General features: G+C 38.2%; 1 protein-coding gene and 1 pseudogene across 6 annotated transcripts in view; both read left to right on the plus strand.

Moving 5' to 3' along the window:
• Positions 1-11919, plus strand: part of LOC119524542 (zinc finger protein 596-like) — an 89663-nt gene extending 77744 nt beyond the window's left edge. For 2 of the 6 annotated variants that reach the window (XM_037823220.1, XM_037823224.1), the window contains 3 exons: positions 3203-3298; positions 3809-3891; positions 7672-11919. In XM_037823220.1, coding sequence (XP_037679148.1) covers positions 3203-3298; positions 3809-3891; positions 7672-9612 — 2120 coding nt within the window. In that variant the 3' untranslated portion in view covers positions 9613-11919. Of the gene's footprint in view, positions 1-3180; positions 3299-3808; positions 3892-7671 lie in introns of all 6 variants that reach the window. The other 4 variants (XM_037823225.1, XM_037823222.1, XM_037823221.1 and 1 more) reach the window with 4 other exon arrangements.
• Positions 11920-16545: 4626 nt separating this feature from the next.
• Positions 16546-25831, plus strand: LOC119524547 (annotated as a pseudogene).
• The last annotated feature ends 276 nt before the right edge of the window (positions 25832-26107 follow it).

Genomic DNA, 26107 nt, shown 5'->3' on the forward strand with positions numbered 1-26107 from the left:
TCTATTTCTTTTAATAGAGTTATGTAGTTTTCTTTGTATAGGTCTTTTACATCTTTGGTTAAGGTTATTCCTAGGTACTTGATTTTTTTAGTTGCTATTGAAAATGGTATCTTTTTCTTGAGTGTCTCTTCAGTTTGTTCATTTCTAGCATATAGAAACATGACTGACTTATGTGCATTAATCTTGTATCCCGCTACTTTGCTAAATTTATTAGCTCTAGTAGCTGTATCGTCAATTTCTCAGGGTTTTCCAGATATAAGATCATATCATCTGCAAACAATGACAGTTTTACTTCTTCTTTTCCAATTTGGATGCCTTTTATTTCTTTGTCTTGCCGGATTGCCCTGGCTAGCACTTCCAGCACAATGTTGAATAACAGTGGTGACAGCGGGCATCCTTGTCTTGTTCCTGATCTTAGAGGGAAGGCTTTCAGTCTCTCCCCATTGAGCACTATGGTGGCTGTGGGTTTTTCATATATGCTGTTTAGCATATTGAGGAAGTTTCCTTCAATTCCTACTTTTTCAAGTGTTTTTATCAAAAAGGGATGTTGGATTTTGTCGAATGCTTTTTCAGCATCTATTGAGATGATCATTTGATTTTTCCCTTTTGAATTTTTAATGTGTTGTAATACATTGATTTTCTTATGTTGAACCATCCGTGCATGCCTGGAATGAACCCCACTTGGTCATGGTATATGATTTTTTTAATGTGTCTTTCGATTTGATTTGCAAGTATTTTGTTGAGGATTTTTGCATCTGTATTCATTAGGGAGATTGGCCTGTAGTTTTCCTTTTTTGTAGCAACTTTGCCTGGTTTTGGTATTAGATTGATGTTAGCTTCATAAAATGAGTTAGGTAGTGTTCCATTTCCTTCAATGTTTTGAAAGAGTTTGAGTAAGATTGGTGTCCGTTCTTTCTGGAAAGTTTAGTAGAATTCCCCTGTGAAGCCATCTGGCCCTGGACATTTATTTATGGGAAGATTTTTGATGACTGATTGGATCTCTTTGCTTGTGATGGGTTGATTGAGGTCTTCCATTTCTTCTCTGCTCAGTCTAGGTTGTCCATATGTTTCCAGGAGATTGTCCATTTCCTCTACATTATCCAATTTGTTGCCATACAGTTGTTCATAGTATCCTCTTATTATAATTTTTATAATTTCTTCAGGATCTGCAGTTATGTCACCTTTTTCATTCATTATTTTGTTTATATGGGTCTTCTCTCTTTTTGATTTTGTCAGTCTAGCTAGGGGCTTGTGAATCTTGTTGATCTTCTCAAAGAACCAACTTTTAGTGATATTTATCCTGTCTATTGTTTTTTTGTTCTCTCTGTCATTTATTTCTGCTTTAATCCTTGTTATTTCTTTTCTTGTACTTGGTTTAGGATTGGTTTGCTATTCATTTTCTAGCTTCTTCAGTTGATCCATTAGTTCTTTGATTTTGGCTCTTTCTTCCTTTTTAGTATATGCGTTTAGTGCTATAAATTTCCCCCTCAGCACCGCTTTTGCTGCATCCCATAGGTTTTGCTATGTTGTGTTCTCATTTTCATTCATGTCTATATATTTAGCAATTTCTCTTGCTATTTCTTCTTTAACCCACTGATTGTTTAGGAGTGTGTTGTTGAACTTCCACGTATTTGTGAATTTTCTAAGTCTCTGGAGCTTTAAAGCTGCTGCAATAGTCTAATCCTTCAGTTCAGTCCTGCCACAGTTTGTCTCTGCCACTGACCCACAAGTCCTTGGTATTGGCGTATGGCTCCTGAGACTTGCGAGTGGGTCCCTCTTCCAGGCCGTGCACCCCCTGGTCCTCTGTTGACGGATGACTGTGCTATGTCACAGGTGAATGCCATCCCCCCAGGGCAGTTCTGGGCTGCTGGGCTGTGTAGGGAGGCTCCCAGTCTGGTGAAATGATGGTTAAACGGGGCTTTGTTTATTCACCCTGCTCCACCTTCCCAAGTCTGGGACCATCAGCTGAGGTTGCAGGGAAGGCTAATGTCCACACCCAGTTTTGTGGTGTGTGCCTGTTATTTGAAGCACTTCCATCACACTGGGTTGTCTGGGGCAGCTCTGGGCTATGGGGCCGGGGATGGGCAGGAGTGTTTCCTGTCCACCAGGATGATGGCTGTGAGTGGACACCCCCCTTTTCTTGGGAAGTTGTGGTGTTTCGTGAATTTTCCCAGCCACTAGATTATTTCCTTTTGTCTCAGAGCTCTCTTAGTTCTGCTCTTTTCTTGACCTGCCCAAATTGCAGGTCTTTGAAGCTTTCTGTATTGGGCTTCTTAGAGTATTTGTTTTAGAAAAAGAAAAGAGGATTTAAAAAAAGGAAAAAAAAAAAGGGGCCCTCCTCACAGATCTAATGGGTTATTGAAATGCTAAGAGACAAAGCAATTAGGGCCATTAAGGAAAGTTCCACAGGGCAGAGAGATCAGCTTTTCTTCAGGGTTTGCATATGAGCCTCAGGGCCTGAGCTCCACCCTTCCCCTTTCTGTGTTCACCAGAACTCCAAAAAGCATCGGCTTTTATTTTGGAGTTTTTTGTGTTTTTTTCTATGCCTGTCTCCTCTCTGCTGGGCTGGCTGCTCTCAGATTCTCTGGTGTCTGGTCTCAGTCTATCTATGGTTGGAGTTTCGATCAGTAGAATGAGTTTCCGATAAGGGCTGCCACTGCAGTTCTCCCTTCTCCTTCCCGGAGCTGACAGCCCCTCCTCCCATGGGACTGAGCCTGGCAGGGAGGGGTGCAGTTTCCCTGGCCACAAAAAATTACAGATTTCGCTGATCTCAGCAGTTCCACATTTTCATGAGTGTTGTATGAAGTATGCCCAAAGTCAGATTGCTCTGTGGTGTCCAGTCCACGCAGTTCCTGGCTTTCTACCTTCTTTCCTCTGGAGTTTATCTTATTGGGTTATTTTTGAAAATAATAATCTACTGTGAAAACAATTTCTCCCCATTTGGAATTTGGAGGATTTTACAGTCTCTTTTGGAACTTGTACATGGGCAGCAACAACCAGGGGTCCCCACTATTATGAGAAAAAAGTCGAGTCCCCTTTTGTTTGTGAAATATTGTCAATGTTCTGTATTCAAATATATTTATATGTATTTTGCCTTACTGATCTCCAATGCTTTCCTTTTTCTTTGGTAGCCTGCCATGGACTTGGTAATACACTATTAACACTTACCTCAAATTCCAGGTGTCTTTTTTCCTACAAACAGGATGTGAGGTCTGCAAATCAAATATGTTTTCCCAGCTGGCCCAGGGAGAGGTAGTGTGGAGAGAAGGAAAGGAATGTCTCCAAAACCAGAGCCCAGGTAAGTTCTAGCAACCTGTTCATCAATACTGGAGGGGCCTTGTCAGTAAGTCCTTGGAGGTATCAACTTCAAGTTTCCTTAATTGAGTTATGATTTCTGAAATGTAGGTGAGGATATTGGGGAAGTTTTCTTCATATATAGTCATTCTATGAACTTATCAAGCTCTGCTCATGCGTCTTTGACTTTGCAAAGGGAATATTCTTATACTATTGCAACTAAACTTCACTTAATGAATCTTGCCCTTGTCTTACTTTTGGCAGATTTTCCCTCTTTTTACCTCCCTGATATCCCAACTTCTTTTTATTTTTCTCATATTTCAATCCTGAAAGTCTTCTCTTATTAATAATTTCATATAGTTTTCTTCTGCCTGGAGTATTCCCTTATTTGATACTGTTTCTCAGCCAATTGTCAACATTTGAAGCATAGTGACAGGGGTATTTTGGACATGAAATATTTTTATTCCCATAATGCTACTCTACCAATGTATGTTTTTTTCTCAAATAATTATAGACATGAAAACTGCCTGTAAAAAGCAAGAGATGATGTTAATGCAACTTATCTACAGCAATGAACATTCTGAGGATGTGTCATTGGTAAGCTTCATCGATGTGAACCCTAGTTTTCCAAATAAATACCTGGAGATTGAATAAATGAAGAATTCAGTACAAACACCCAGCTGTAGTTAATGTTGGAGTTAAGAGCTAATCCAGAAGTCCAGTGGGGAGGGGCAAGATGGTGGTATTCAGAGGAGTGGAATTTAATCCCCTGGAACAACTAATAAAATAATCAGGAACAACTAGTAAATAATCTGGAGCAACTGCTGGAGGACAAGTGTGACTGTCCACACATTGTAAAACAACCTGGATTGGGTGGAGTGGCTGAAATTGCAGCAGAAAATCTTTAATTAAAAATTGTGTAACCGGGCCAGGAGATCTTCCTCCCATGGCAGGCTGAGCTTTAATACCTCACTGTAGGAGAATGCAGGAGTCCCTGAGCAATGAAACATAGCTTAGCCCAGCTCCAGCTGGGGTTTTAATTAACAAATGTGGACTGCTGAATGTAAGCTACAAACATAGAAATCCCCTAACAAGCAGACAGAAGCTTTTAGAGATGACTGACATTAAAGTTCCTAGAAAGGGAACCCAGAAGACCAGATGCTCTCTGAGCAACAGGCAAAACTGGGGGGTCGTCGACTGGCTATGAAAGGGGACTTACTTTCCCTTTTTCTCATTCTCAACCTGAGTGGCTTAGTGGAGAGATTCTCAGCCATTTTCACTTCCCAGTGCTCCTATCCAGACTGGGGTGGAGATAACAGAGTCAGAGAGACAAAGGAGCAATTCAAGTGCACACTATACCTCCCTACGGGGCATATTTTCCCTAAGAGGAAGGAGGTGGGGCCCACCTGTAGTGCCAGCCCTCCATTTAGAACTCAGATGCCAGAACCTGGGCGAAACAGCCAAAGCAGAAACTAAGGGAGCCACACCTCCTTACACCAGTCAGGAGCAACAGGCTGTCAGGTGTCACCTGCTGGGCTGGGTAGAAAAAGCACAGCAGTTAGAGTTCTCACAGGACATTCTGTCATGCTTCTAAGATACACTGTCAGGGAAACTTGTAACTGAATATAACCCCATTCTGAGATGAAGATATGGCTCATACAAAGGAAGAATCTTACACCTCAACTAAGATACAGTTGAGATATTGTTTCACCTTAATGAAACAAAGATTTTCACAGAAATATCCTAAATCAATTAAAAACCAAATCAATGAATTCAGGGAAGATATGGCAAAAGAGATGAAGGATATAAAGTAAACACCAGTTGAACATAAGGTAGAAATCAAAAATTTATAAAAACAGCTGGCAGAATATATGGAGATGAAAGGCATAACACGAGATAAAAAACACAATGGATACATAAACCAGCAGATCTCAAGAGGCAGAAAAAAACACTGAAATCAAGAACAGAACACCTGAAATCTTACACACAAAAGAACAGATAGGGAAAAGAATAGAAAAATATGAGCAACATCTCAGGGAACTGAATTACAACGTGAAGCACATGAATGTAGATGTCATGGGTGTCCCAGAAAAAGAGAAAGGAAAAGGGGCAAAAGCAATAATAGAAGAAATATTGAAAATTTCCCATCTCTTATGAAAGGCATAAATACAGATTCAAGAAGCACAGTTTACCCCAAACAGATCTGAATAGATCTGTACCAAGACACTAATTAATCAGATTAAACATCAAAGAGAATCCTGAAAGCAGCAAGAGAAAGTGATTCATCACATACAAAGGAAGCTTGATAGGAGTATGTGTAGATTTCTTAGTAGAAACCATGGAGGCCAGAAGGAAGTTGTGTGATACATTTAAGACACTGGGAGAGAAAAACTGCCAAACAAGAATCCTGTATCTGGGAAAATCATTCTTCAAATATGAGGGAGAATTTAAAGTATTCTCTGAGAAACAGACAATGAGAGAGTTTGTGAATAAGATACCTGCTCTACAGGAAATACTAAAGGGAGCACTACAGACAGACAGGAAAAGGCAGGAGTGAGAGGTTTGTAACACAGTTTTGGGTGATGGTAGTGCAGCAATGTAAGTACACTGCACAAAGGTGACTGTGAATGTGGTTGAAAGAGGAAGGTTAGGATCATGTGCCACACCAGAAGGAAAGAGGAAAGGTAAAGACTGGAACTATTTAACTCAGTGAAATCTAGAGTGCTCAACAATTGTGGTAAAATTTATCAATATGTTTTTATATGAGGGAGAACAAATGAATGTCAGTGTTGCCAGGTGTTTAAAATGGGGTGGTATTGGGGAAAAAGTACAATTGATGAAAACTATAGTTAACAGAAATATTGTATCATGCTTCCCTTAATGTAACAAAGGCAAAATACCAGAGCTAAATGCCTGTAAGAGAGGGACTTAAGGGCAGATTATGGACTCTTGACATTGGGAATATTGTCTGACTTTTATTCTAATTCAGTTTGATTCTTTCATTTTGTTACTTTTTAGCTGTCATTTTTTTTCTTTTTTTTTTTTTTTTTTTTTTTTGTCTCTACCTACTTTGAGCCTTCCTCCTTTGTGGAAGAAATGGAGATGTCCTTATATAGATAGTGGTGATGGTGGTGAATGCATAAATGTGTGATTATACAGGGAACCATCAGTTGTTTACTTAGGATGGAATGTATGGTGGGTGAACAAAACCATCTTAAAAAGGTTTAATGAAGAAACCTTGAGGGCACTATATTGAGTGAAATAAGTCAGATACCGAAGGACAAATATTGCATGTCTCACTTATATGAAGTACTTGTTATATGGAAACTCATAGACATGAAATATGTTACCAAGATGTAGATTGAGGCTTAAGAATGGAGAGTGGTCTCTTATTATGACCAAAATGTTTAACTCAGTTGAACGTAGTGTTTGGAAGTGGACAGAGGTGGTGGTAGCACATTGTTCTCAGAATAACTAACCATTCTGAATGGTGTGTGAATGTGGTGGAAATGGGAAGCTCAGAGTCATGTATATCACCAGAAGAAAAGTTGGAGATTAAAATATGAGAATGTATAAAACATTGAATCTTCTGGTGAACTGTGACCATGATTAATTGTACAAATATTAGAAATCTCTTTCATGAATGAGAACAAATGTATGACAGTATATAACTAGAAGTTAACAATAGAGGGGTGTAATGTGGAAAATATACTTACTGCAAACTATGTACTACAGTCGGGAGTATTTTAACATTCTTTCATCAACTGTGATAAATGTACTATACTGGCACTGAGTCAGTAATGGAATGGGGATGGTTAGGGGTATGGGAGGATTCAAGTTTTCCTTTTTGTCTTTACTTCTTTTCTGGAGTAATCAAAATGTTCCAAAACTTGAAAAAAACATTTTGGTGTTGGATGCACAGCTGTATGATGGTACCATGTGCAATTGGTTGTGCACTTTGTGTCTTTGGATGATTGTATGGTATCTGAACAATCTCAATGAAATTTTTAAAAGGCCTATCCATATCACTGTTTAAAAAAAAATAGCAAATCCACCCAAAATCTGTGTTGGTTTGCATTTAGGGAAATATTAAACTGAACAACAAAAGTCTGAGTTATAAAAGATGATTGTGTAAACGTGGTTGATGTATATAAACTTTGAAACATCATGATGTTCAAAATTGGATAGCTCTGCAATTGGGATAGTATATTAGAGAAAATATCCGTGCAGAAGGTGAGTAATGTGTATATGAAACTAAAATGGAAAAGATCTTAATTGGAGACTTTTGCTGAAGGATTAGTCAATTTATATGTAGGAAAATGAAGTAATGTATGAGGACAAATTCTTGACCCTCTCTTTTCTAATTCCCCACAACAGGTATCTCACACTCAGAATTCCTTTCAGTGTAATTATTTGCAAGAGGATTCCACCTGCAGATCCAAAGTGAACCAACATGCATTAATTCCCATGAGAAAGAAAGCATATTTAAGAAAACCACTTGGAAAATTCCTCAGTGACCAGTCATCTTTTAATGAACATGAGCAGATTCACACTAGAATTAAATCCTATGAATGCCATCAAGATGCTAAAGCCTTTATTAAAAGCACTGGCCACAAACAATACAGTAGAACTCAAGCTGGAAATAAACCATACAAATGCTTTCTATGTGGGAAAGCAGTCATTGGATTTATTGATTTTAGACGACACAGGAGAACAAACTCTGGAGAGAAACCCAATGAATGTAACCTATCTGGAAAAGCCTTCAGTCAATCTTCTAATCTTCAACAAAATGAGAGAACTCACTCTGGAGACAAACCCTATGAATGCAATGCATGTGGGAAAGCTTTCATTTATTATTCTAACCTTAGAGTACATGAGAGAACACACACTGGAGAGAAACCTTATGAATGCCATCTGTGTGGTAAAACCTTCAGCCAATATTCTCATGTTAGACGACATGAGAGAACACACACTGGAGAGAAACCTTATAAATGCCATATTTGTGGGAAAGCATTCAACCAGTCTTATTATTTTAGACATCATGAGAGAACACACACTGGAGAGGAATGCCCTGAATGTCATCTATGTGGGAAAACCTTTAGTCATTTTTCTTCTCTTAGGCAACATGAGAGAATACACACAGGAGTAAAACCATATAAATGCTATATATGTGGGAAAGCATTCAGTGGTTGTTCTACCCTGAAACGACATGAAACAACTCACACTGGAGAGACACCATATAAATGCCATATATGTGGGAAAGCATTCAGTGGTTGGTCTACCCTGAAACGACATGAAACAACTCACACTGGAGAGACACCATATAAATGCCATATATGTGGGAAAGCATTCAGTGGTGGTTATTGTCTCAGACGACATGAGAGAATTCACACTGGAGAGAAACCCTACAAATGCCTTACCTGTGGGAAAGCCTTCATTGATGTCTATGCCCTCAGACGGCATGAGAGAACTCACACTGTAGAGAAACCCTATGAATGTCACTCATGTGGGAAAGCCTTCAATGATTGTTCTAGCCTCAAACGACATGAGACAACTCACACTGGAGAGAAACCCTATGAATGTCTTACATGTGGGAAATCCTTCCTTGGTATCTATGCCCTGAGACGACATGAGAGAACTCACACTGGAGAGAAACCCTATGAATGTAATGTGTGTGGGAAAGGCTTCGCTCAATCTTTTAGTCTTCAACAACATGAGAGAACTCACACTGGAGAGAAACCCTATGAATGTCTTACATGTGGGAAATCCTTCTTTGATATCTATGCCCTGAGACGACATGAGAGAACTCACACTGGAGAGAAACCCTATGAATGTAATCTGTGTGGGAAAGGCTTCGCTCGATCTTTTAGTCTTCAACAACATAAGAGAACTCACACTGGAGAGAAACCCTATGAATGTCATACATGTGGGAAAGCCTTCAATAATTGTTCTTCCCTCAAACGACATGAGAGAACACACACTGGAGAGAAACCCTATGAATGTAATCTATGTGGGAAAGCCTTCACTCATCCTTCTAATCGTCAAAAACATGAGAGAACTCACACTGGAGAGAAACCCTATGAATGTCATACATGTGGGAAAGCCTTCAATAATTGTTCTTCCCTCAAACGACATAAGAGAACACACACTGGAGAGAAACCCTATGAATGTCATACATGTGGGAAAGCCTTCAATGTTTGTTCTGCCCTCAAACGACATGAGAGAGCACACACTGGAGAGAAACCCTATGAATGCTATACATGCGGGAAAGCCTTCATTGATTTTTCTACCCTCAGGCGACATAAGAGAACACACTAGAGTATCCCAGTGAATGTCATACATGTGATAAAGCCTTAATTCAAGATTCTTATTTTGAACTACATGAGAGAACACACACTGGGGAGAAATCCTATGAATGCCATAAGCACAGAAATTAATATAAAGAGTGTGGATCCAAAATTAAGAGGCAGTTACTAAAAACATACACAATTGGTATTGTCAAATTAATAGATTTTTTAAATTTTGTCACAATTTTTGAGCACTCTAGGTTTCACTGAGTTAAACAGTTCCAGTCTTTATCTTTCCTCTTCCCTTCTGGTGAAATTTCCAAAACTGTTATGAGTTACAGTGCCATACTATCAGTTATTTCCTTATTGAGAAATGTAACATATTTACAAAAAGCTAGTAGCTTTCAATTTACAATTAAGCAGCTGTGGAGCAAATTTCAAAGAATGCTATGGGTTACAGTTCCATCATGTCTGTTCTTTCCTTCTAGCTGTTTTAATACCGTAGCAACTAAGAAAAAGAAAATTATATACAGATTCAGTTTTCATAGTCCTTTGTTAAATTCCATCTTATATGTTGCTACTCCTTCATGTCCTTTAATCACTTTCAGGGATGAATATCACGATCTTCTGGATGTGTAGGCAGTGACTAACCTAACTTCTCCATGTTGAAAAGGGGTGTCGACATTATGGGAAAAGGGGACACATCTGGTTGATGTTCTTGAAGAGGCTAGTGCCTCTGAGTTTTGGGACTTAGCTGGCATAGGAGGTCTCTGAAGGATTGAAGTTTCTCAACAATAAACTTAGTGAGTGAAACTTTTTTATAGACTCTCACCTAGAAACATATTCTTTGGAATTTTCAGGACTATGGTTGATTTGCATTTATCATCCTGTGGCCTTGGCATATCTAGCTGAAGCCTGCACAGGAGTAACCTCCAGGAAAGCCTCTTGACTCTGTTTGAAATCTCTTAGTCACTGAAGCCTTATTTTGTTCTTTCTTTTCCACCTTCTGGTCAAAAAGGCATTCAGTTCCCCTCAATGCCATGATCAGGCTCATTCCTGGAATCCATGTCCTACATCACCTGGGAGTCTCATTCACCTAGGGGGTCCTGTCCAACATTGGGGGTGGGTGATGAATTTATTTGCAGAGTTTGGCATAAAGTCCTTATTTGAGCAGCAAAAGAGGTTCTCTGGAGGTGACTCCTAGGTATAATTATAGCTGGGATTAGCTTCCCCTTTAGAACCATAAGTAGGGGGTCCTAAGTTCGTATAGCATATGTTCTGTACGTGGAAATTCATCAGTATCACATTATCATCTCTTAGTTGTACAATCCTCATCACTACATTTTAAACAATTCTCATGACCCAAACACCCCATAGCTCTTTAAAGCCCTCAATTTGTCTCTAGTATTTGTGTGGTACTAGTAAGGTATTACTATTTATATTCCCTGGTATGCAATAGGTAGATTTTCTCCATGTACCATTCTGTTCTCAATTTTTTTCCAGTATCATACCTTAGAAGCATATCATGCAAGTACCTGTCTGTATTTGTTGTGCTGATCTGTGGGATTTATACCTTTAAACAGCCTCTTTGAATCCTATTCACCTTTAATGCAGCTCTGATACTTATACTCCCATTAACATTCATCAACTCTATCCAATTTCATCATTGAATTCACCCTTAACATATCTGATCATATTAGATTATAATTCCCCTTAACTAGCATCTATCACTAAGTCCTCCCATATTCTCCATTCTTAAATGTTGATTTTACATTGTTCAGGTTGTTCATAGTCATGGTATCATAATATCTCTCCTTTGGTGTTTGTCTTATTTCACTCATTTTATCTTCAATGTTTTATCTTCAAGTTTCAACCATGTTGCCATGTTTCAGGGCACTGTTTCTTCTTACTACTGCATAGTATTCCATCATATGTATTTACCACATTTTGTTTATCCACTCATCTGTTGAAGGACACTTGGATTCTTTCCATCTCTTGGTAATTGTGAACAATAACAGTATAAACATCTGTGTACAAATGTATTTTTGTTTGACTGCTTCAGATCTTCTGGGTATGTATCAAGTGGAATTCCCAGATTGTAGGATAATTTGATATCTGTTTTTCTGAGAAATCACCAAACTGCCTTCCACGGTGTCTGTACCATTATGCATTCCCACAAGCAATGAAAAAGAATTCCGATCTCTCCATTTCCTCACCAGCATTTATTGTCTGTTTGTTTAATGGTGGCCATTCTTATTGGTGTGAGATGATATCATTATGGTTTTGATTTGCATTTCTCCAATAGCTAGTTAAGATAAACATTTTTTCATGTGTTTTTTAGCCACTTGAATTTCATCTGTGGAAAAATGCCTTTTCATAACTTTTGCCCTTCTTATAACTGGGCTGTTTGTACTTTTGTTGTTGAATTGTAGAATTTCTTTATATATACAGGATATCAGTCTCATAAGACAAATGGTTTCCAAATATTCTCTCCCATTGCATTTGCCATCTCTTCACCTTTTTGGGAATGTCTTGAGGCACAGAAGCTTTTGATTTTGAAGAGTTCCATTTATTTTTTCCTTTGTTGCTTGACTTTGGAGTAAAGTCTAAGAGGCTACCTCCTAATACCAGGTCTTGAAGATGTTTCCCTGTATTCTAAGAGTTTTATTGTACTGTCTCTTTTGAGTTCTTGGTCCACTTTCTTATAGGGTCTGCGGCAGGGGTCCTTTTACATTCCTGGTGTATGGACATCTAGTTCTCCCAGCCCATTTTTTGAACAGACTGTTCTGTCCCAACTCTGAGGATTTGGGAGCCTTATCAAAAAACAGTTGACTGTACATCTGAGGAATTATTATGAACTCTCAGTTTGATTTCATTGATCAATGTGTTTATCTTTGTGCCAATACCATACTGTTTTGACCAGTGTGGCTTTATAGTAGGCTTCAAAGTCTGGAAGTGTAAATGCTCCCACTTTGTTCTTCTTTCTTAGGATGTTTTTGGAAACTCAAGGCCCCTTTCCCGTACAAATAAATTTGCTATCTTTTCCATGTCTGCAAAGTAAGTTGTTAGAATTTTGATTGGAATTGCATTGAATCTGTAGATCGGTTTAGATAGAATTGACATCTTAAAGATGTTTCACCTTCCTATCCATGAGGACAGAATATCTTTTCACCTATTTAGGTCTTTTTTTATTTCTTTTAGTAATGTTTTATGATTTTCTCTGTAGAGGTCATTTACATCCTTGGTTGTTTATTCTTAGGTACCTAATTTTTTTAGTTTCTATTGTGAATGGAATCTTTTTTTGAGTGTTTTCAGTTAGGTCATTTCTAGTGTAGAGGAATATTACTGACTTTTGTGGATTAGTCTTGTATCCTACCACTTTATTCAGCTTTGTTAATAATTACACTTATAGTATCATGCTGCCATCACAGTATTGTGCTATGCATTTCTGAACCTTTAACTCAACCTTATTAAACATTCTTTACTCCTTAATCATCAGTTGCCCAGTTTCTACCCTCCTCCTATCTCCTGATAATTTACACTCTTGGAATTAACTCCCAGGGTTTGCTCATTATAGCTAATTCACATTACTGAGGCCATAGAATATTTGTTCTATTGTTTGTGGCTTGTTTTATTCAATATAATGCATCTAGACTTCATTCCATCTTACTTCTGTATAATATCCTATCAGTTGTATATACCACAGTTATCTATCTACTCATCAGTTGATGGGTATTGGGGCCATTTTCATCTGTTGGCAACTATGAATAATATAGCTATAAACATTGGTGTGCAAATGTCTATTCATTTTCCTGCTTTTAGTTCTTCCAACTATATACATAGTAATGAGATTCCTGGATCATCTGAAAATTTATACTTAGCTTTTTGAGGAATCAGCAAAATGTCTTCCAGAGTGGCTGCACCATTTTACATTCCCACCAACAGTGAATATTTCTCCACCTGCTTTCTAGCACTTGTAGTTTTCTAGTTATTTTGGTAATAGCCATTCTGTTACATGTGAAATGGTATTTCACTGTGGTTTTGATATGCATTTTCCTGACAGCTATTAAAACTGAGCACTTTTTCATAAGCTATTTGTATTTCCTCTTCGTATTTGTATTTAGACATTTGTATTTCTTCTTTTGACAAGTGTCCATGTTTTTTGGCCATTTTATCTCTGCAAATTGTATTGAGATATATTCATATACTGTATGTTCCATCTAAAGTGTACAGTGTCACACAGTATAATCACCTAGTTGTGCAATCATCACATTCAATTTTCAACCATTTTCATTGTTCCCAAATGAAAACTCTAAGACATTAATAAAAGAGAACCCATTTGTATTTTCTCTTTGGAAAAGTGTAATTAGACGGTTCATCTTTTTTGTCGTTGAGTTGTAGGATTTCTTTATATATTCTGAATATTAAACCCTTATCAGATAGGTAGTTTCTGAATATTTTCTCCCATTGTGTAGGCTGCCCTTTTAGTTCCTTGACAAAATCCTTTGATTTCTTTTTTCATTGTTTTGCTTTGGCTGTAAGGGCTAGGAAACCACCTCCTACCATATGATCTTTAAAATATTTCCATTGGCCACTGTCTATCCTTAGGCCAGTACTTGCTGTTTTGACCACTGTTGCTTTTTAATATGTTTTAAAGTCAGGAAGTGTGAGACCTCCAACTTCATTTTACTGACATGTTTTTAGCTCTTCAGGGTACCTTCCCCTTCCAAATAAATTTGATTTTTGGTTTTCCTCTGGCTGCAAACCCAGCTGTTGGGGTTTGTTTGAGATTTTGTTGCCTCTGTGGATCAGTTTGGGTAGAGTTGACATCTTAATGACATTTAACCTTCCACTCCCTGAACACAGAATGTCTTTCCATTTATTTAGGTCTTCTTTGTTTTTTTTTTTTTAAGTAATATTTTATAGTTTTCTGTGTGCAAGTCCTTTTCATCCTTGGTTAGGGTTATTCCTAGATATTTGAAACTTTTAGTTTCTTTTGTAAATGGATTTTTTTTTTTTATTCATTACCTCCTCAGATAGCTAAGTAGTAATGTGTAGAAACACTATTGATTATTTTTTATTTATCAAAAACATTTTTATAAAACTTTTCAAAACAAAAAAAACCACAAAGGATTAAGAAAAACATAACCTGAAATAACTACATTGCTTCCAACATATTCCTACCACACTCCAAGAAAATTAACATATCATAAAAAGCAAAACAAAGGAATAAGAAAAGCAAGTAACCTGAAATAACTACATTGCTTCAAACATATACCTACCATACCCCAAGAAAATTAAGAAACCATACACATTCATGAGCATTCCCATAACGTTAAGACTACCCTCCATAACTTATCTGTTCTTATTAGATTACTGTTCCCCCTTCACTAGTTGCTGGCTATCTCTAAGTCCCCTATATTCTACAATATAAAACATTTCACATTTTTCACCAAGTTCACATTAGTGGTAACATACAATATCTCTTTCTGTGTCTGGCTTCTTTCACATAGCATTGTGTCTTCAAGATTCATCCATGTTGTCATGTTTCACAAACTTATTCTTACTGCTACATAGTATTCCATCATGTGTATATACCAAATTTTGTTTACTCATGTGTTGATGAACATTTGGATTGTTCCCATCTCTTTCCAATTCTGAGCAATGCTGCCATGAACATCAGTGTGCAAATATCTGACCATGTCACTGCTTTCAGATCTTCTGAGTATATACCGAGAAATGAAATTGTTGGATTGAAGGGTAACTTGATATCTAATTTTCTAAGGAACGATAAGACTGTCCTCCAGAGTTGCTGTGCAATTATATACAGTCCCACCAGCAATTAATAAGAGTTCTAATTTCTCCACATTCTCTCCAGGATTTGTAGTTTCCTATTCAATGGCAGCCATTCTAATTGGTATGAGATGATGTCTCATTATGGTCTTAATTTGCATTTCCCTAGTAGCTAGTGAAGATAAACATTTTTTCATATGTCTTTTTAGCCATTTGTATTTCCTCTTCAGAAAAATGTCTTGTCATATCTTTTGCCCATTTTATAATTGGGCTGTCTGTACTATTGTCATTGAGTTGTAGGATTTATCTATGCAAGATATCAGTCTTTTATCAATTACATGGTTTCCAAATACTTTTTCCCATTGAATTGGCTGCCTTTTCACCTTTTTGACAAATTACATTGAGGTCCAGAAGGTTTTAAGTTTGAGTTCCCATTTATGTTTTTCATTTCATTGCTTGTGCTTTGGGTGCAAGGTCTAAGAAGTGACTTCCTAATACAAGGTCTTGAATATATTTCCCTACATCATTTTCTAGGGGTTTTATGGTACTGTTTCTTATATTGATGTCTGTGATCCACTTTGAGTTAATTTTTTGTAGGGTGTGAGGTAGGGGTCCTCGTTCATTCCTTTGAATATGGATATCCAGTTTTCCCAGCTCCATTTGTTGAAGAGAATGTTATATGCCAGTTCAGTGGTTTTGGGGGCCTTATCAAAGATCACTGGACCATAGATCTGGGGCTCTATTTCCAAATTCTGAATTCAGTTCAATTGATCAATATGTCTAGCTTGTGCCAGTACCATGCTATTTTGAGTACTGTGGCTTTATTAGAAGCTTGAAAGTCATGAAATGTAAGTCCTCCCACTTTTAGTTTTTTAGAATTTTTTTTAGTGATTTGAAGCTTCTTTTTCTTCCAAATAAATGTGATAACTGGCTTCTCCAAGACTGCAAAGTAGATTGTTGGAATTTTGATTGGAATTGGATTGAATCTGTAGATGAGTTTGGGTATATTTACATCTTAATGATATTTAGCCTTCCTATCTATGAACATGTATCCCATTCCTTTGCTAAATTTGTTTATTAGCTCAAATAGCTGTGTCATTGATTTCTCTGGATTTTCCAAATATAAGATATCATTTGCAAATAATGACAGTTTCATATCTTTCTTTCCAATTTGGATGCCTTTTGTTTCTTTGTCTTGCCAGATTGCTCTGGGTAGCATTCTTGCACAATGTTGAATAGCAGTGGTGATGGGTATCTTGTCTCATTCCTGATATTAGAGGGAAGGCTTTCATTCAGCATACTAAGCTGGCTGTCATGTTTTCCTATATGTCTGTGATTAATTGTACAAATATTAGTAATCTCTTTCTTGAATGAGAAAAAATGTATGACACTATAAGTAGAAGTTTACAATAGAGGAGTCTAATGAGAAAATTACCCCTATTTAAAACTATGTACTACACTTAATAGTATTTTAACATTCTATCATCAACAGTAATGTACCATACTAATACTATGAGTCAATAATGGAGGGTGTGGATTCATGGATGTGGGTGGATTCAGGTTTTCTTTTTTGTCTTTATTTCTTTTCTGGAGTAATGTTCTAAAAATTGAAAAAAAAATTTGGTGATGGATGCATAGCTTTAAGATGGTTCCATGGGCAATGATTATGCACTTTGGATCTTCATATAATTCTATGTATTTAAAATCAATAAGGTTTTAAAAAGGGCTATCCGTATCACTGTTTATAAAATAAAAAAGAAAGAAAGCTAAGCCAGCAAAAATCTGATAGTTTGAATTTAGGGAAATATTAAACAACACAAAACTCTGAGTTGTTATAAAAGATGATTGCATAAACATGATTTACATATATAAACTTTGAAACATCATGATGTATAAAGTTTGATAGCTCTGTAGTTGTCATGGTGTATTAGAGAATGTGTCCATGCAGAAAGTGAGTAATGCGTATATCAACCTAAAATGGGAAAGATTTTAATTGGAGACTTTTGCTGAAGGATTAGTCAATTTATAGGTAGGGAAAGGAAGTATGTATGTGGACAAATGCTTGACCTGATCTCATCTAATTCCCCACAGAAGATTTCTCATGCTCAGAAGAATTTCTTTAAATGTAATTATTTGCAAGAAGATTCCATCCTCAGATCCACAGTGACTCAGCATGCATTAATTCCCATGAGAAAGAAACCATCTTTAAGCATACCACTTGGAAAAGTCCTCAGTGACCAGTCATCTTTTAATAAACATAAGCTGATTCACACTAGAAGTAAATTTTATGAGTGCCATTGAAATGCTAAAGCCTTTATTAAAAACACTGGCCAAAAACTACAATAGAACTCAGACTGGAGATAAACCATACAAATGCTTTCTATGTGGGAAAGCATTCATTGGATTTACTGACTTTAGACAACATGAGAGAGCACATACTGGAGAAAAACCTGATGAATGTAACATATCTGGAAAAGCTTTCAGTCAATATTCTAATCTTAGATGACATGAGAGAACACACTGTAGAGAAACCTCATAAATGCCATATATGTGGGAAAGCCTTTAGCCAATCTTATTATCTTAGATATCATGGGAGAACACACACTGGACAGCAATTCCCTGAATGTCATCTATGTGGAAAAACCTTCAGTCATTTTTCTTATCTTAGGCAACATGAGAGAACACATACTGGAGAAAAACTGTATAAATGCCATATATGTGGGAATGCCTTCAATGATTGTTCTGGCCTCAAATGACATGAGAGAACTCACACTGGAGAGAAACCCTATGAATGTCATACCTGTGGGAAAGCCTTCATTTGTATCTATGCCCTCAGATGAGAGAACACATACTGGAGAGAAACCCTATGATTGCCATATGTGTGGGAAAGCCTTCATTTGCATCTATGCCCTCAGACAATATGAGAGCTCACATTGGAGAGAAAACCTATGAATGTAATGTGTGGGAAAGCCTTCAGTTCTTGTTCTAGTCTTAAACAGCATGAGAGATCTCACACTGGAGTGAAACCCTATGAATGCTATACATGTGAGAAAGCCTTCATTGATTTTTCTATCTTCAGATAACATGAGAGAACACTATGGAGAATCCTGGTGAATGCCATACATGTGATAAAGCCTTAATTTCGTATTTTAATCTTAAACATGAGAGAACACACACTGGAGAGAAACCCTATGAATGCCATCTATGTGGGAAAATCTTTGGTCAATATTCTAATCTTACACACATGAGAGAACACACAGCTGAAGAGAAACCTTATGAATGCCACATGTATGGGAAGGCCTTCGGTCATTGTTCTACCCTCAGACAACATGAGAGAACTTAGACTGGAGAGAAAACCCATGAATATCATCTATGTAGGAAAGCTTTTGCTCATACTTCTGCCCTCAGGCAACGTGAGAGAAGGCTCAGTGGACAGAAGCCATAAGAATGTCATCTGTATGGGAATGCCTTAATTTTTCTAAACTTAGGCAACATGAAATTATTCAAACTTGTGAGGAAGTCTATGAATGTCATCAGTTTCGGTCAGTATTCTCACCTTAGATGGAATGAGAGAACTCACACTAAACATCTGGACTATAGAAAAAATTTCATCCATAGTTTTAACCTTTAAACACATCACAGAATTCACATACTGAAAGGATTCTATGCAATCAGTATGGTAGCACCCTTAGTCATCAGTTCCATTTTAGTTAATATAGGGAAACTTGTACAGGAAAGAACCCATAGAAATGTCTTCTTTGTAGCAAAGCCCTAAGTAGTTTGTGTAATGATATGCCATATTAGACTACTCACAATATACAGCTAATGGAAGCTGAAAGTCCTCATCTATCACTCTGAAAGGAAGCCAGAGTAATTACTTGTGAGGAATTCTATGTACTCAATATGGGAGTGCCTTAATTTGTAATTCATCCTTTAAAGTGTGGACTCCATAGGAATGAATCACTAGATATGTAATTACTCTGTACTGTTCACTGAAACACAAGCCTTGGTGTGCTAAAAATGCTGAATTTGAGCATAACCACAATAACATGAATTGAGAGGGAAAAATCACAAAACAAAACAATAGGGAAACATCTTTATTAGCATGATGATACCCTGTAAGGGAGATCCAGAAATTTCATGATAAAGAATGTATTCAATTTAAAATGATGGTAAATCATTTATTAAGTCGGGGAGGTTGTGGGTATGTGTTACTGTGTCTCTTTGAGGATTATTGTTTGAGGGGATTGGACAAATTATTGGCTATTTGATGGCTTAGTTGTATAGACCAGTGGTGAAAATGATATACTTTGGGGATGGGATAATGTGAATTCTGTTTTGGGAGTTTTCTAGGGTGAATGAATATGCTTCTTTGGTTGCCTCTAGTGGATAAGTGATGGACATTTTTTGTCAGTGATTAAATTTCTGAAGGGCAGAAATATGTATGTTTGCTTTGTTTCTGATCTTAGATATAGCAGTACTTCATCTAATTCACAATATTTACATTTGGTTAGAGGATCCTTCACAAAGGAGTTCTGTGAGTCAAGCAAAGGTCCAAATAGTTACCATTTCCCCTCAGTAATGACCATTTAGGGAGTATCAGTTTGAACCCACTGAACTAATTATCTTAATCAACGGTAAAATATTCCAAAATCTATATGGCTCTTTGGCAATACCATTATGATGGTCTGATGTGGAAATCCATTCCTTGACATTATTATCATTATTATTATTTATGTCACCATGCTACACTTTTTGGCTTGCCCAGCAGATGGCAATCTTAGCTACCTATTCCCTTCAGCCCTAGGAAGGCAGGTTGTTCTGGCACTTTTGGGCATTAATTTTTTAAAAATTATCCAAAGCATACATATATGTAAATTTCTCATCTAATTTCTCAATTTTAAAAGACAGGAAATGCTTTCCTACTAAAACCAGAGACATGAAGTATTCCTATTCTCATCACTATACCTTATGTTTTATGAAATATTGAAAGACTTATTCCTTTACCCTAAATAGAGGGACCAAGAAAAGGTTGCCTTCTATCATAAGTTCCACTATATATATAGACATAAGAGTGGTTTTGTGTAGTGTAAAAAAGGTTGAAAAAGAAAAGCAGAAAACCTGGGGGGAAAAGAAATCTTTTGTTTGCTGATGACATGTTGGGTTTATAGAAAAACTATTAGATATGCCAAAAGAAAATTAGAGGCCATTACCAATTTTAGGAATTTCCCCTGGTCTGAAGAAAAAGTAAAGCTCAATTTCTATATACTAGAAATTTATTGAGAGGTAATCCATGTTACTGGCCTCTTACTTTCAGTGTCAGAATTTGCATGTCTTAGCGTTGTATCCAGCCTGAAGTGGAAGCAGTCATGGGAAATTCAGCTATTTCATGGAAGTCACTGAGGTTAACTCCATCATCCTCAGCCTCCCACTAGGATCTCTAGCCTCAGGTGTAAAAAGCAATTGGTGTTTCCTTTATTTGCTGTTATTCCAATGACCTCCATTGTAATAGGACTCTTGCCATGTTAAAGCATGCATAATATAAATGGTGCCTTTCCACACAACCAGTTGTGGTCAGAGGTCCCTTTGGTACACTAAGGAATCTTAATAATTCTCCAGTCATTTGTTCACAAACCAGACCAGACTGCTAAGCCATTGACCAGTACATGAGGGTGCTTAGATCCAAGTGTTCCAAGAGTATTAGAACCACTCACTGTTCAACCATTGACCACTTTTTTCAGTGTTAGAGGTGGTATATCTGAGTAATACAAGGGGAATTGGCTGCTGCCCAAAGGATGCCAGATGACTTCAGCTTGGCTTACACATGAGTAAATCAGCACTGAGCATCTGGGGGGACACCCATGAATTGGCATTGTCTCTCCAATGCATGCAGGAAATGACCTTTTTCTCATATTTCAACAGGCTCATATTTGATGGGCACCTTTGCCAACCATGTATGCAAGCATTTCACTTCCTGGGAACTCAGGCAAGCAAATCCTGGATTTACAACTCACATGGCCCAGCAATGAGGGTACCCCCATGGAATGCTAAAGCCCTAACATGCTCCCTATAACTTTCAAGAAAATAGGGCAATATTACTTTGGATTGGATGACTCGATCCTATGACTTGATGATACTTGCTGCCTCATTAGGCATTCTGATTACTCAGAACCCAGGATATAATGGGGATTTCTATCCTCAGGAGGACTGAGAGATTTTGGTAACCCTCTCTATACCCACCATAGCCCAATAGTACACCAGGAGTTCCCTTTATTAGGAGTTATGCTTGGCTGCATCTGGGAACTTTGTGTTCTAAAATCCCATTGCTCTTGTTTCCATGTAATCTGTTGTCATGTTTGCCTTGTACTGGAATACAATTTTCAATGTCCCAGTAGCTTTAATTACACAGGGGTGCATAATAAGTGTTCCCTTATGGCTATTATGTAGCTGTTACTTGAGTCATCCAATCCAAAGTAATATTGCCCCATTTTCTTAAAGGTTATAGGGAGCATGATAGGCTTTTATCATGCCATGTGAGTTGTAAATGAGATATCATCTTATTGGATTCTTGTATGTCAGTTCACATAGCCTATGAGTTTCTTCAAGGCAGCATCCATACACTGAACATGAATTTCTGTCCCACATCTTGGATCTCTCAAGTGGTGAGACCCCATTAGAAGCCATGATAGGGGTAGCCCATTTAATGTGGTTGATGCTTAACATGCAAATCCTGATATCCCCATCTGATACGGCCAACAAACCATGATGTGTCACCTGAGTTCTTTGTCACATGACTGCTCTGCCTTTGGGGTCTACATCTTCTTGATTGAGTTCTCATGACTTGGCCCATTCTTCTGGATTGGGTTTATGTCCTCTTCTGTGGTGGATCTAGTAGGCAGTCATGGCAACTTGTTGGGTACATGGTTGGTTTGTGTTTTGTCCATTTGTGTTTTGTTTCAAATAGCCTTTTGTAATGGGTATCAATAATGATGACAAATTCATCTTCCCACCTCACAAACTTACTATAGCACCTGTACCCACATTGAGGAGCTTCTTATAATCCAGTCATTGACTTGCCTGTCCCTGGACAATATTGATAGTTTGCAAAAGTCACTGACTCCATAAATACGTAGGAGAATATTGGTGGAGTAGTTTGAACAGTCATCACCACCACATGGAGCAAAACCCATTGGACAGGACACCCTCATCCAGTCTCAATCAAAATGTGGTCTGTCTTCAGATTCCCACAGTGGCCTAATGGAGTCCATCAGCTATGAGTTTTGCAGTTTGATCTCTCAAGTGAGCCATATCATCAGCCAAACTACCCCACATAGCCAAGGATGAGTCAGGACCAACCTCTGTTTGCTGTTTGGCCTCACCCAGCAAAGTAGAACTTTGTTCATGTTGCCAGTTCACTCCCTAACTTCCTGCTGGGGCTTGCTCTTGGATGTACCATTTCCATTTAATCAGGATGGTTTGTTGAACCTGTCTTATTTTATTAGTAGGATTAGTGAGAAACTTGGGCAGTTCTGGCCCTAGAGTCACGGAGGGCACATAAATGGTTAAATGCTGTCTCCACTAAGGTCCAGTAACATGCTAAAAGCTGCTATTCAAAGTAGGGAGTGGTATTTAGTTGCTGCATTTAACCATAATATTGGGTTACAGTCTAGGTGAACCATCTTCCCTATTGGTCTCAGAATGCTTACCCTTGGACCTGCCTTCCTCACTGTCCCAATAGGAGTACAGGGAAGATATGCATCACTCAGTACTCTGCACTCAAAGAGCAGGTATCAGTATTCTAAATCTTTCCAGTCCTGCCATTCCTTTTTCTGCTGTGCTTTATTGGCTCCTATGATGGCTTCAAACTCCACTTTAGAGGGCCCCCTTCTCCTTATGGTGTTGACATTAGCAGTGATCTTCCTGAGGCATCACATCAATTTCTGCATCTATTCTCTTTTAGTAACCAAAGTCACAATGCCCTGAAAGTGGGCCTCACCCCTTCTTTTGTCTTTCCCTTGTAGTTTTTTTCTGTCTTCCCTGTCTGGACCTTCAATGTATCTTATTTTTTCCTGATTTCCATCTATCTAGCCTGCCTCTATGCTGCTGCTTCCATGCTAAAGTGGGATATGATGTTGGATATTTTCCATTGCTTTGCCCACCGTCATCCCCAGGGAAAAGAAAAGGGGCATGGATATCTTCCACTGAACAATTCCTTGTCTCATGAGTACCGCTAGTGCTCTTTGAGGCAATACTGTTGCATCCACATCCTGTCCAGGAGTGGAATCATATATCCATGTCTATCACCTTAATGTAGAAGGAAGTTATGGCCTCAAGAACAATTTTCTATGGGATTTTGTTGAGTAGTTCCCCCCAGTTGGGAACAATACTAACATGCTCCAAGAATCTCAGACTAAAACGTAGCATGGGTTTGTCCTGTTGGCTGTTCAGTGTGGGCAAAAATGTGTTTTAGCAGGGGATCAATAATTAATTTCTCAGGCTGTGCCATTTAGCTCAAAGCATCTGAGTCTAGAGTGGCACCTACTGAATACATGCACTAATCAAGCCACATGATACTCACCTGGCTTTTTTCTATATCTTTTAACTTCTGTGTTTCACTTGAAGAATATTTCAGATTCCCCTTGGAAGACATTTAACTTCCTTGATACACCATGATGGTTGGTGGGTGGTGTGGGAGTGTGCAACCAGGAGCCAGGGTAAAGATTCCTTGCTGTTCCTAGGACCCACTACTCACATATCCATCTTCAGCCATCAAACTGGTTCATATTTGTTAACATGAAGGTTTCTTACATTTCAATTGGTCTCATGCAGGTGGAGGAAGGCAAGTTACTCAGCCTGTCATCTCCCAGGATGCCAAAACCATACCAGGATTACTGAACTGAAGAATTCTTATGCCTCCACCTTTCCATGGGGTGCTTTGTTTGTGATCATGTTCACACTAAACCTTTTGGGGAAGAGACACTTGTGGTATGTTCTGATTCCTACCTGAGAGTTGTCAACCCATTCCATATATATGTTGGATTTGCCCACAAAACACCACCTTACCCAGGCAGATGGAACACTGCTTAATCACATGGAGAAGAGACAAAGCAAGATCAGCTTCACCAGTGAACATCACTTCCCATGGCCAGCAGGTCCCCTCTGAAGCCACAGGGAGATACTCTACATGCATACCTCTTCTCTGTTCAGTAGGTAAGGGACCTCACTCCCACACTGCTGGTAACATATATAGCAATGGGGTTGGGCCAGGTGCCATAAAATGCACGTACATAACCAAGGAGTCTACAGTGACTATATGTGCTCTGAGCAAAGAGGAAGGCATGAGCCAGCAGACCATCCATTTTCAATATTCTCAATGTGAGAATGGGAAGTTCTGAGGAAGAGCTTGCAGTTATGAAGTACAAGATAAATAGCCATGGCATTCTCTGGAGTTTGGGGTAACTGAAAACTAGCAACAGAATTTGAGGAAGTTCAAAGCTTCATTCCATAGTCATCCGACATAGCAGTACTAAGCAGCCTAGACCAGAGAGCTTCCATCCTCTCAATATATAGGCTACCCCAATTAAACCATCTGGTAGTGATTGTTTTTTAACATTCAAAATTCCATCCAATATATATGAATATAGGTTACCTCAAACAAAAATGTTTATTGATTGTGATCACATTTGTGGAGTTTATTCATTAGGGCTGGCCGCCGACGGCGGCGCGGGGGGCGCCAGAAGGGGCGGCCGCCGGGGCCAGAGCAGCATCCCGTGGCCAGGCGGAGCGGGGCTCTCGTCGAGTCGTGGGGCCGGAGAGCTGGAGGCGGGCGCCTCCCGTGCTGCCCACATGCGCTCTGATGCTATATTTTCTATGTTGTGTCACAGACCTTCACAACCAGCTGCATTGCCTATGACTATTTCTCCATGGAAGCCGTGACCCTCATGCAAGTAGAGTGATTAGAGTTCTTCCTTAATTTTGAAGAAGGTGGTGTTCTAATACCCATTTGTGAGAAAATGCCATTTTCCTTACTAACCAAATTTGATACACCATTATGTTTTTTACAGTTCTGAGTACTTCACACACACTAAAGTATTTAACTTTTAAAATCTCTATTAATTAATTTATTTTCCCTAAATGGAGGAACAGAGCAGTTAAACAACTTTTTCGTAGTATATTCAGTTATTAGGTGACTAGTAATTTTGCCAAGTATTGCTCCAGAGATCAAGCTATTAAACAGAATGCCACACTGCCAGCACATACCTCAGGATATGTGGAGATATGTTGCCCAAACTCTGTCCACCGGAACTTGTGAAGAGAGCTTCTGCAAACATTTTAGATTCAATTCTATGATGCTGAAGTATGTCAGTGAACTTTGAAAGAGTTAATAATGGTAACAAAATTGTACAGTTGTAAAATATGGTAGTATTTGGGTAATAAAAATAATAATGTACAAATAATCCAAGAAACTTATTTCAAAATTTAGAGTTCATCTTCTGGAATACAGGTCAATTTGCAACATTGGGGCCAGAGGAAAACAAAGGGAAAGCCATGGTACAATATGGCAGGCTTCCTTTTGTTGGGTAGCACTATTTTTAATGTCATAAGCCAGAAGAGTTTGTCTAGAGTCCTGACTCCACAAAACCCAAAGAAAGAGATTTCCTTCTTTATATTTTTTTGCACCTGAGAATAATTTTCCTCCTAATATTTCTGTTTACTAGTGCCCTACTCTTTAC

This window comes from Choloepus didactylus, assembly GCF_015220235.1.
Source record: "Choloepus didactylus isolate mChoDid1 chromosome 11 unlocalized genomic scaffold, mChoDid1.pri SUPER_11_unloc2, whole genome shotgun sequence".
Classification (NCBI taxonomy): domain Eukaryota; kingdom Metazoa; phylum Chordata; class Mammalia; order Pilosa; family Megalonychidae; genus Choloepus; species Choloepus didactylus.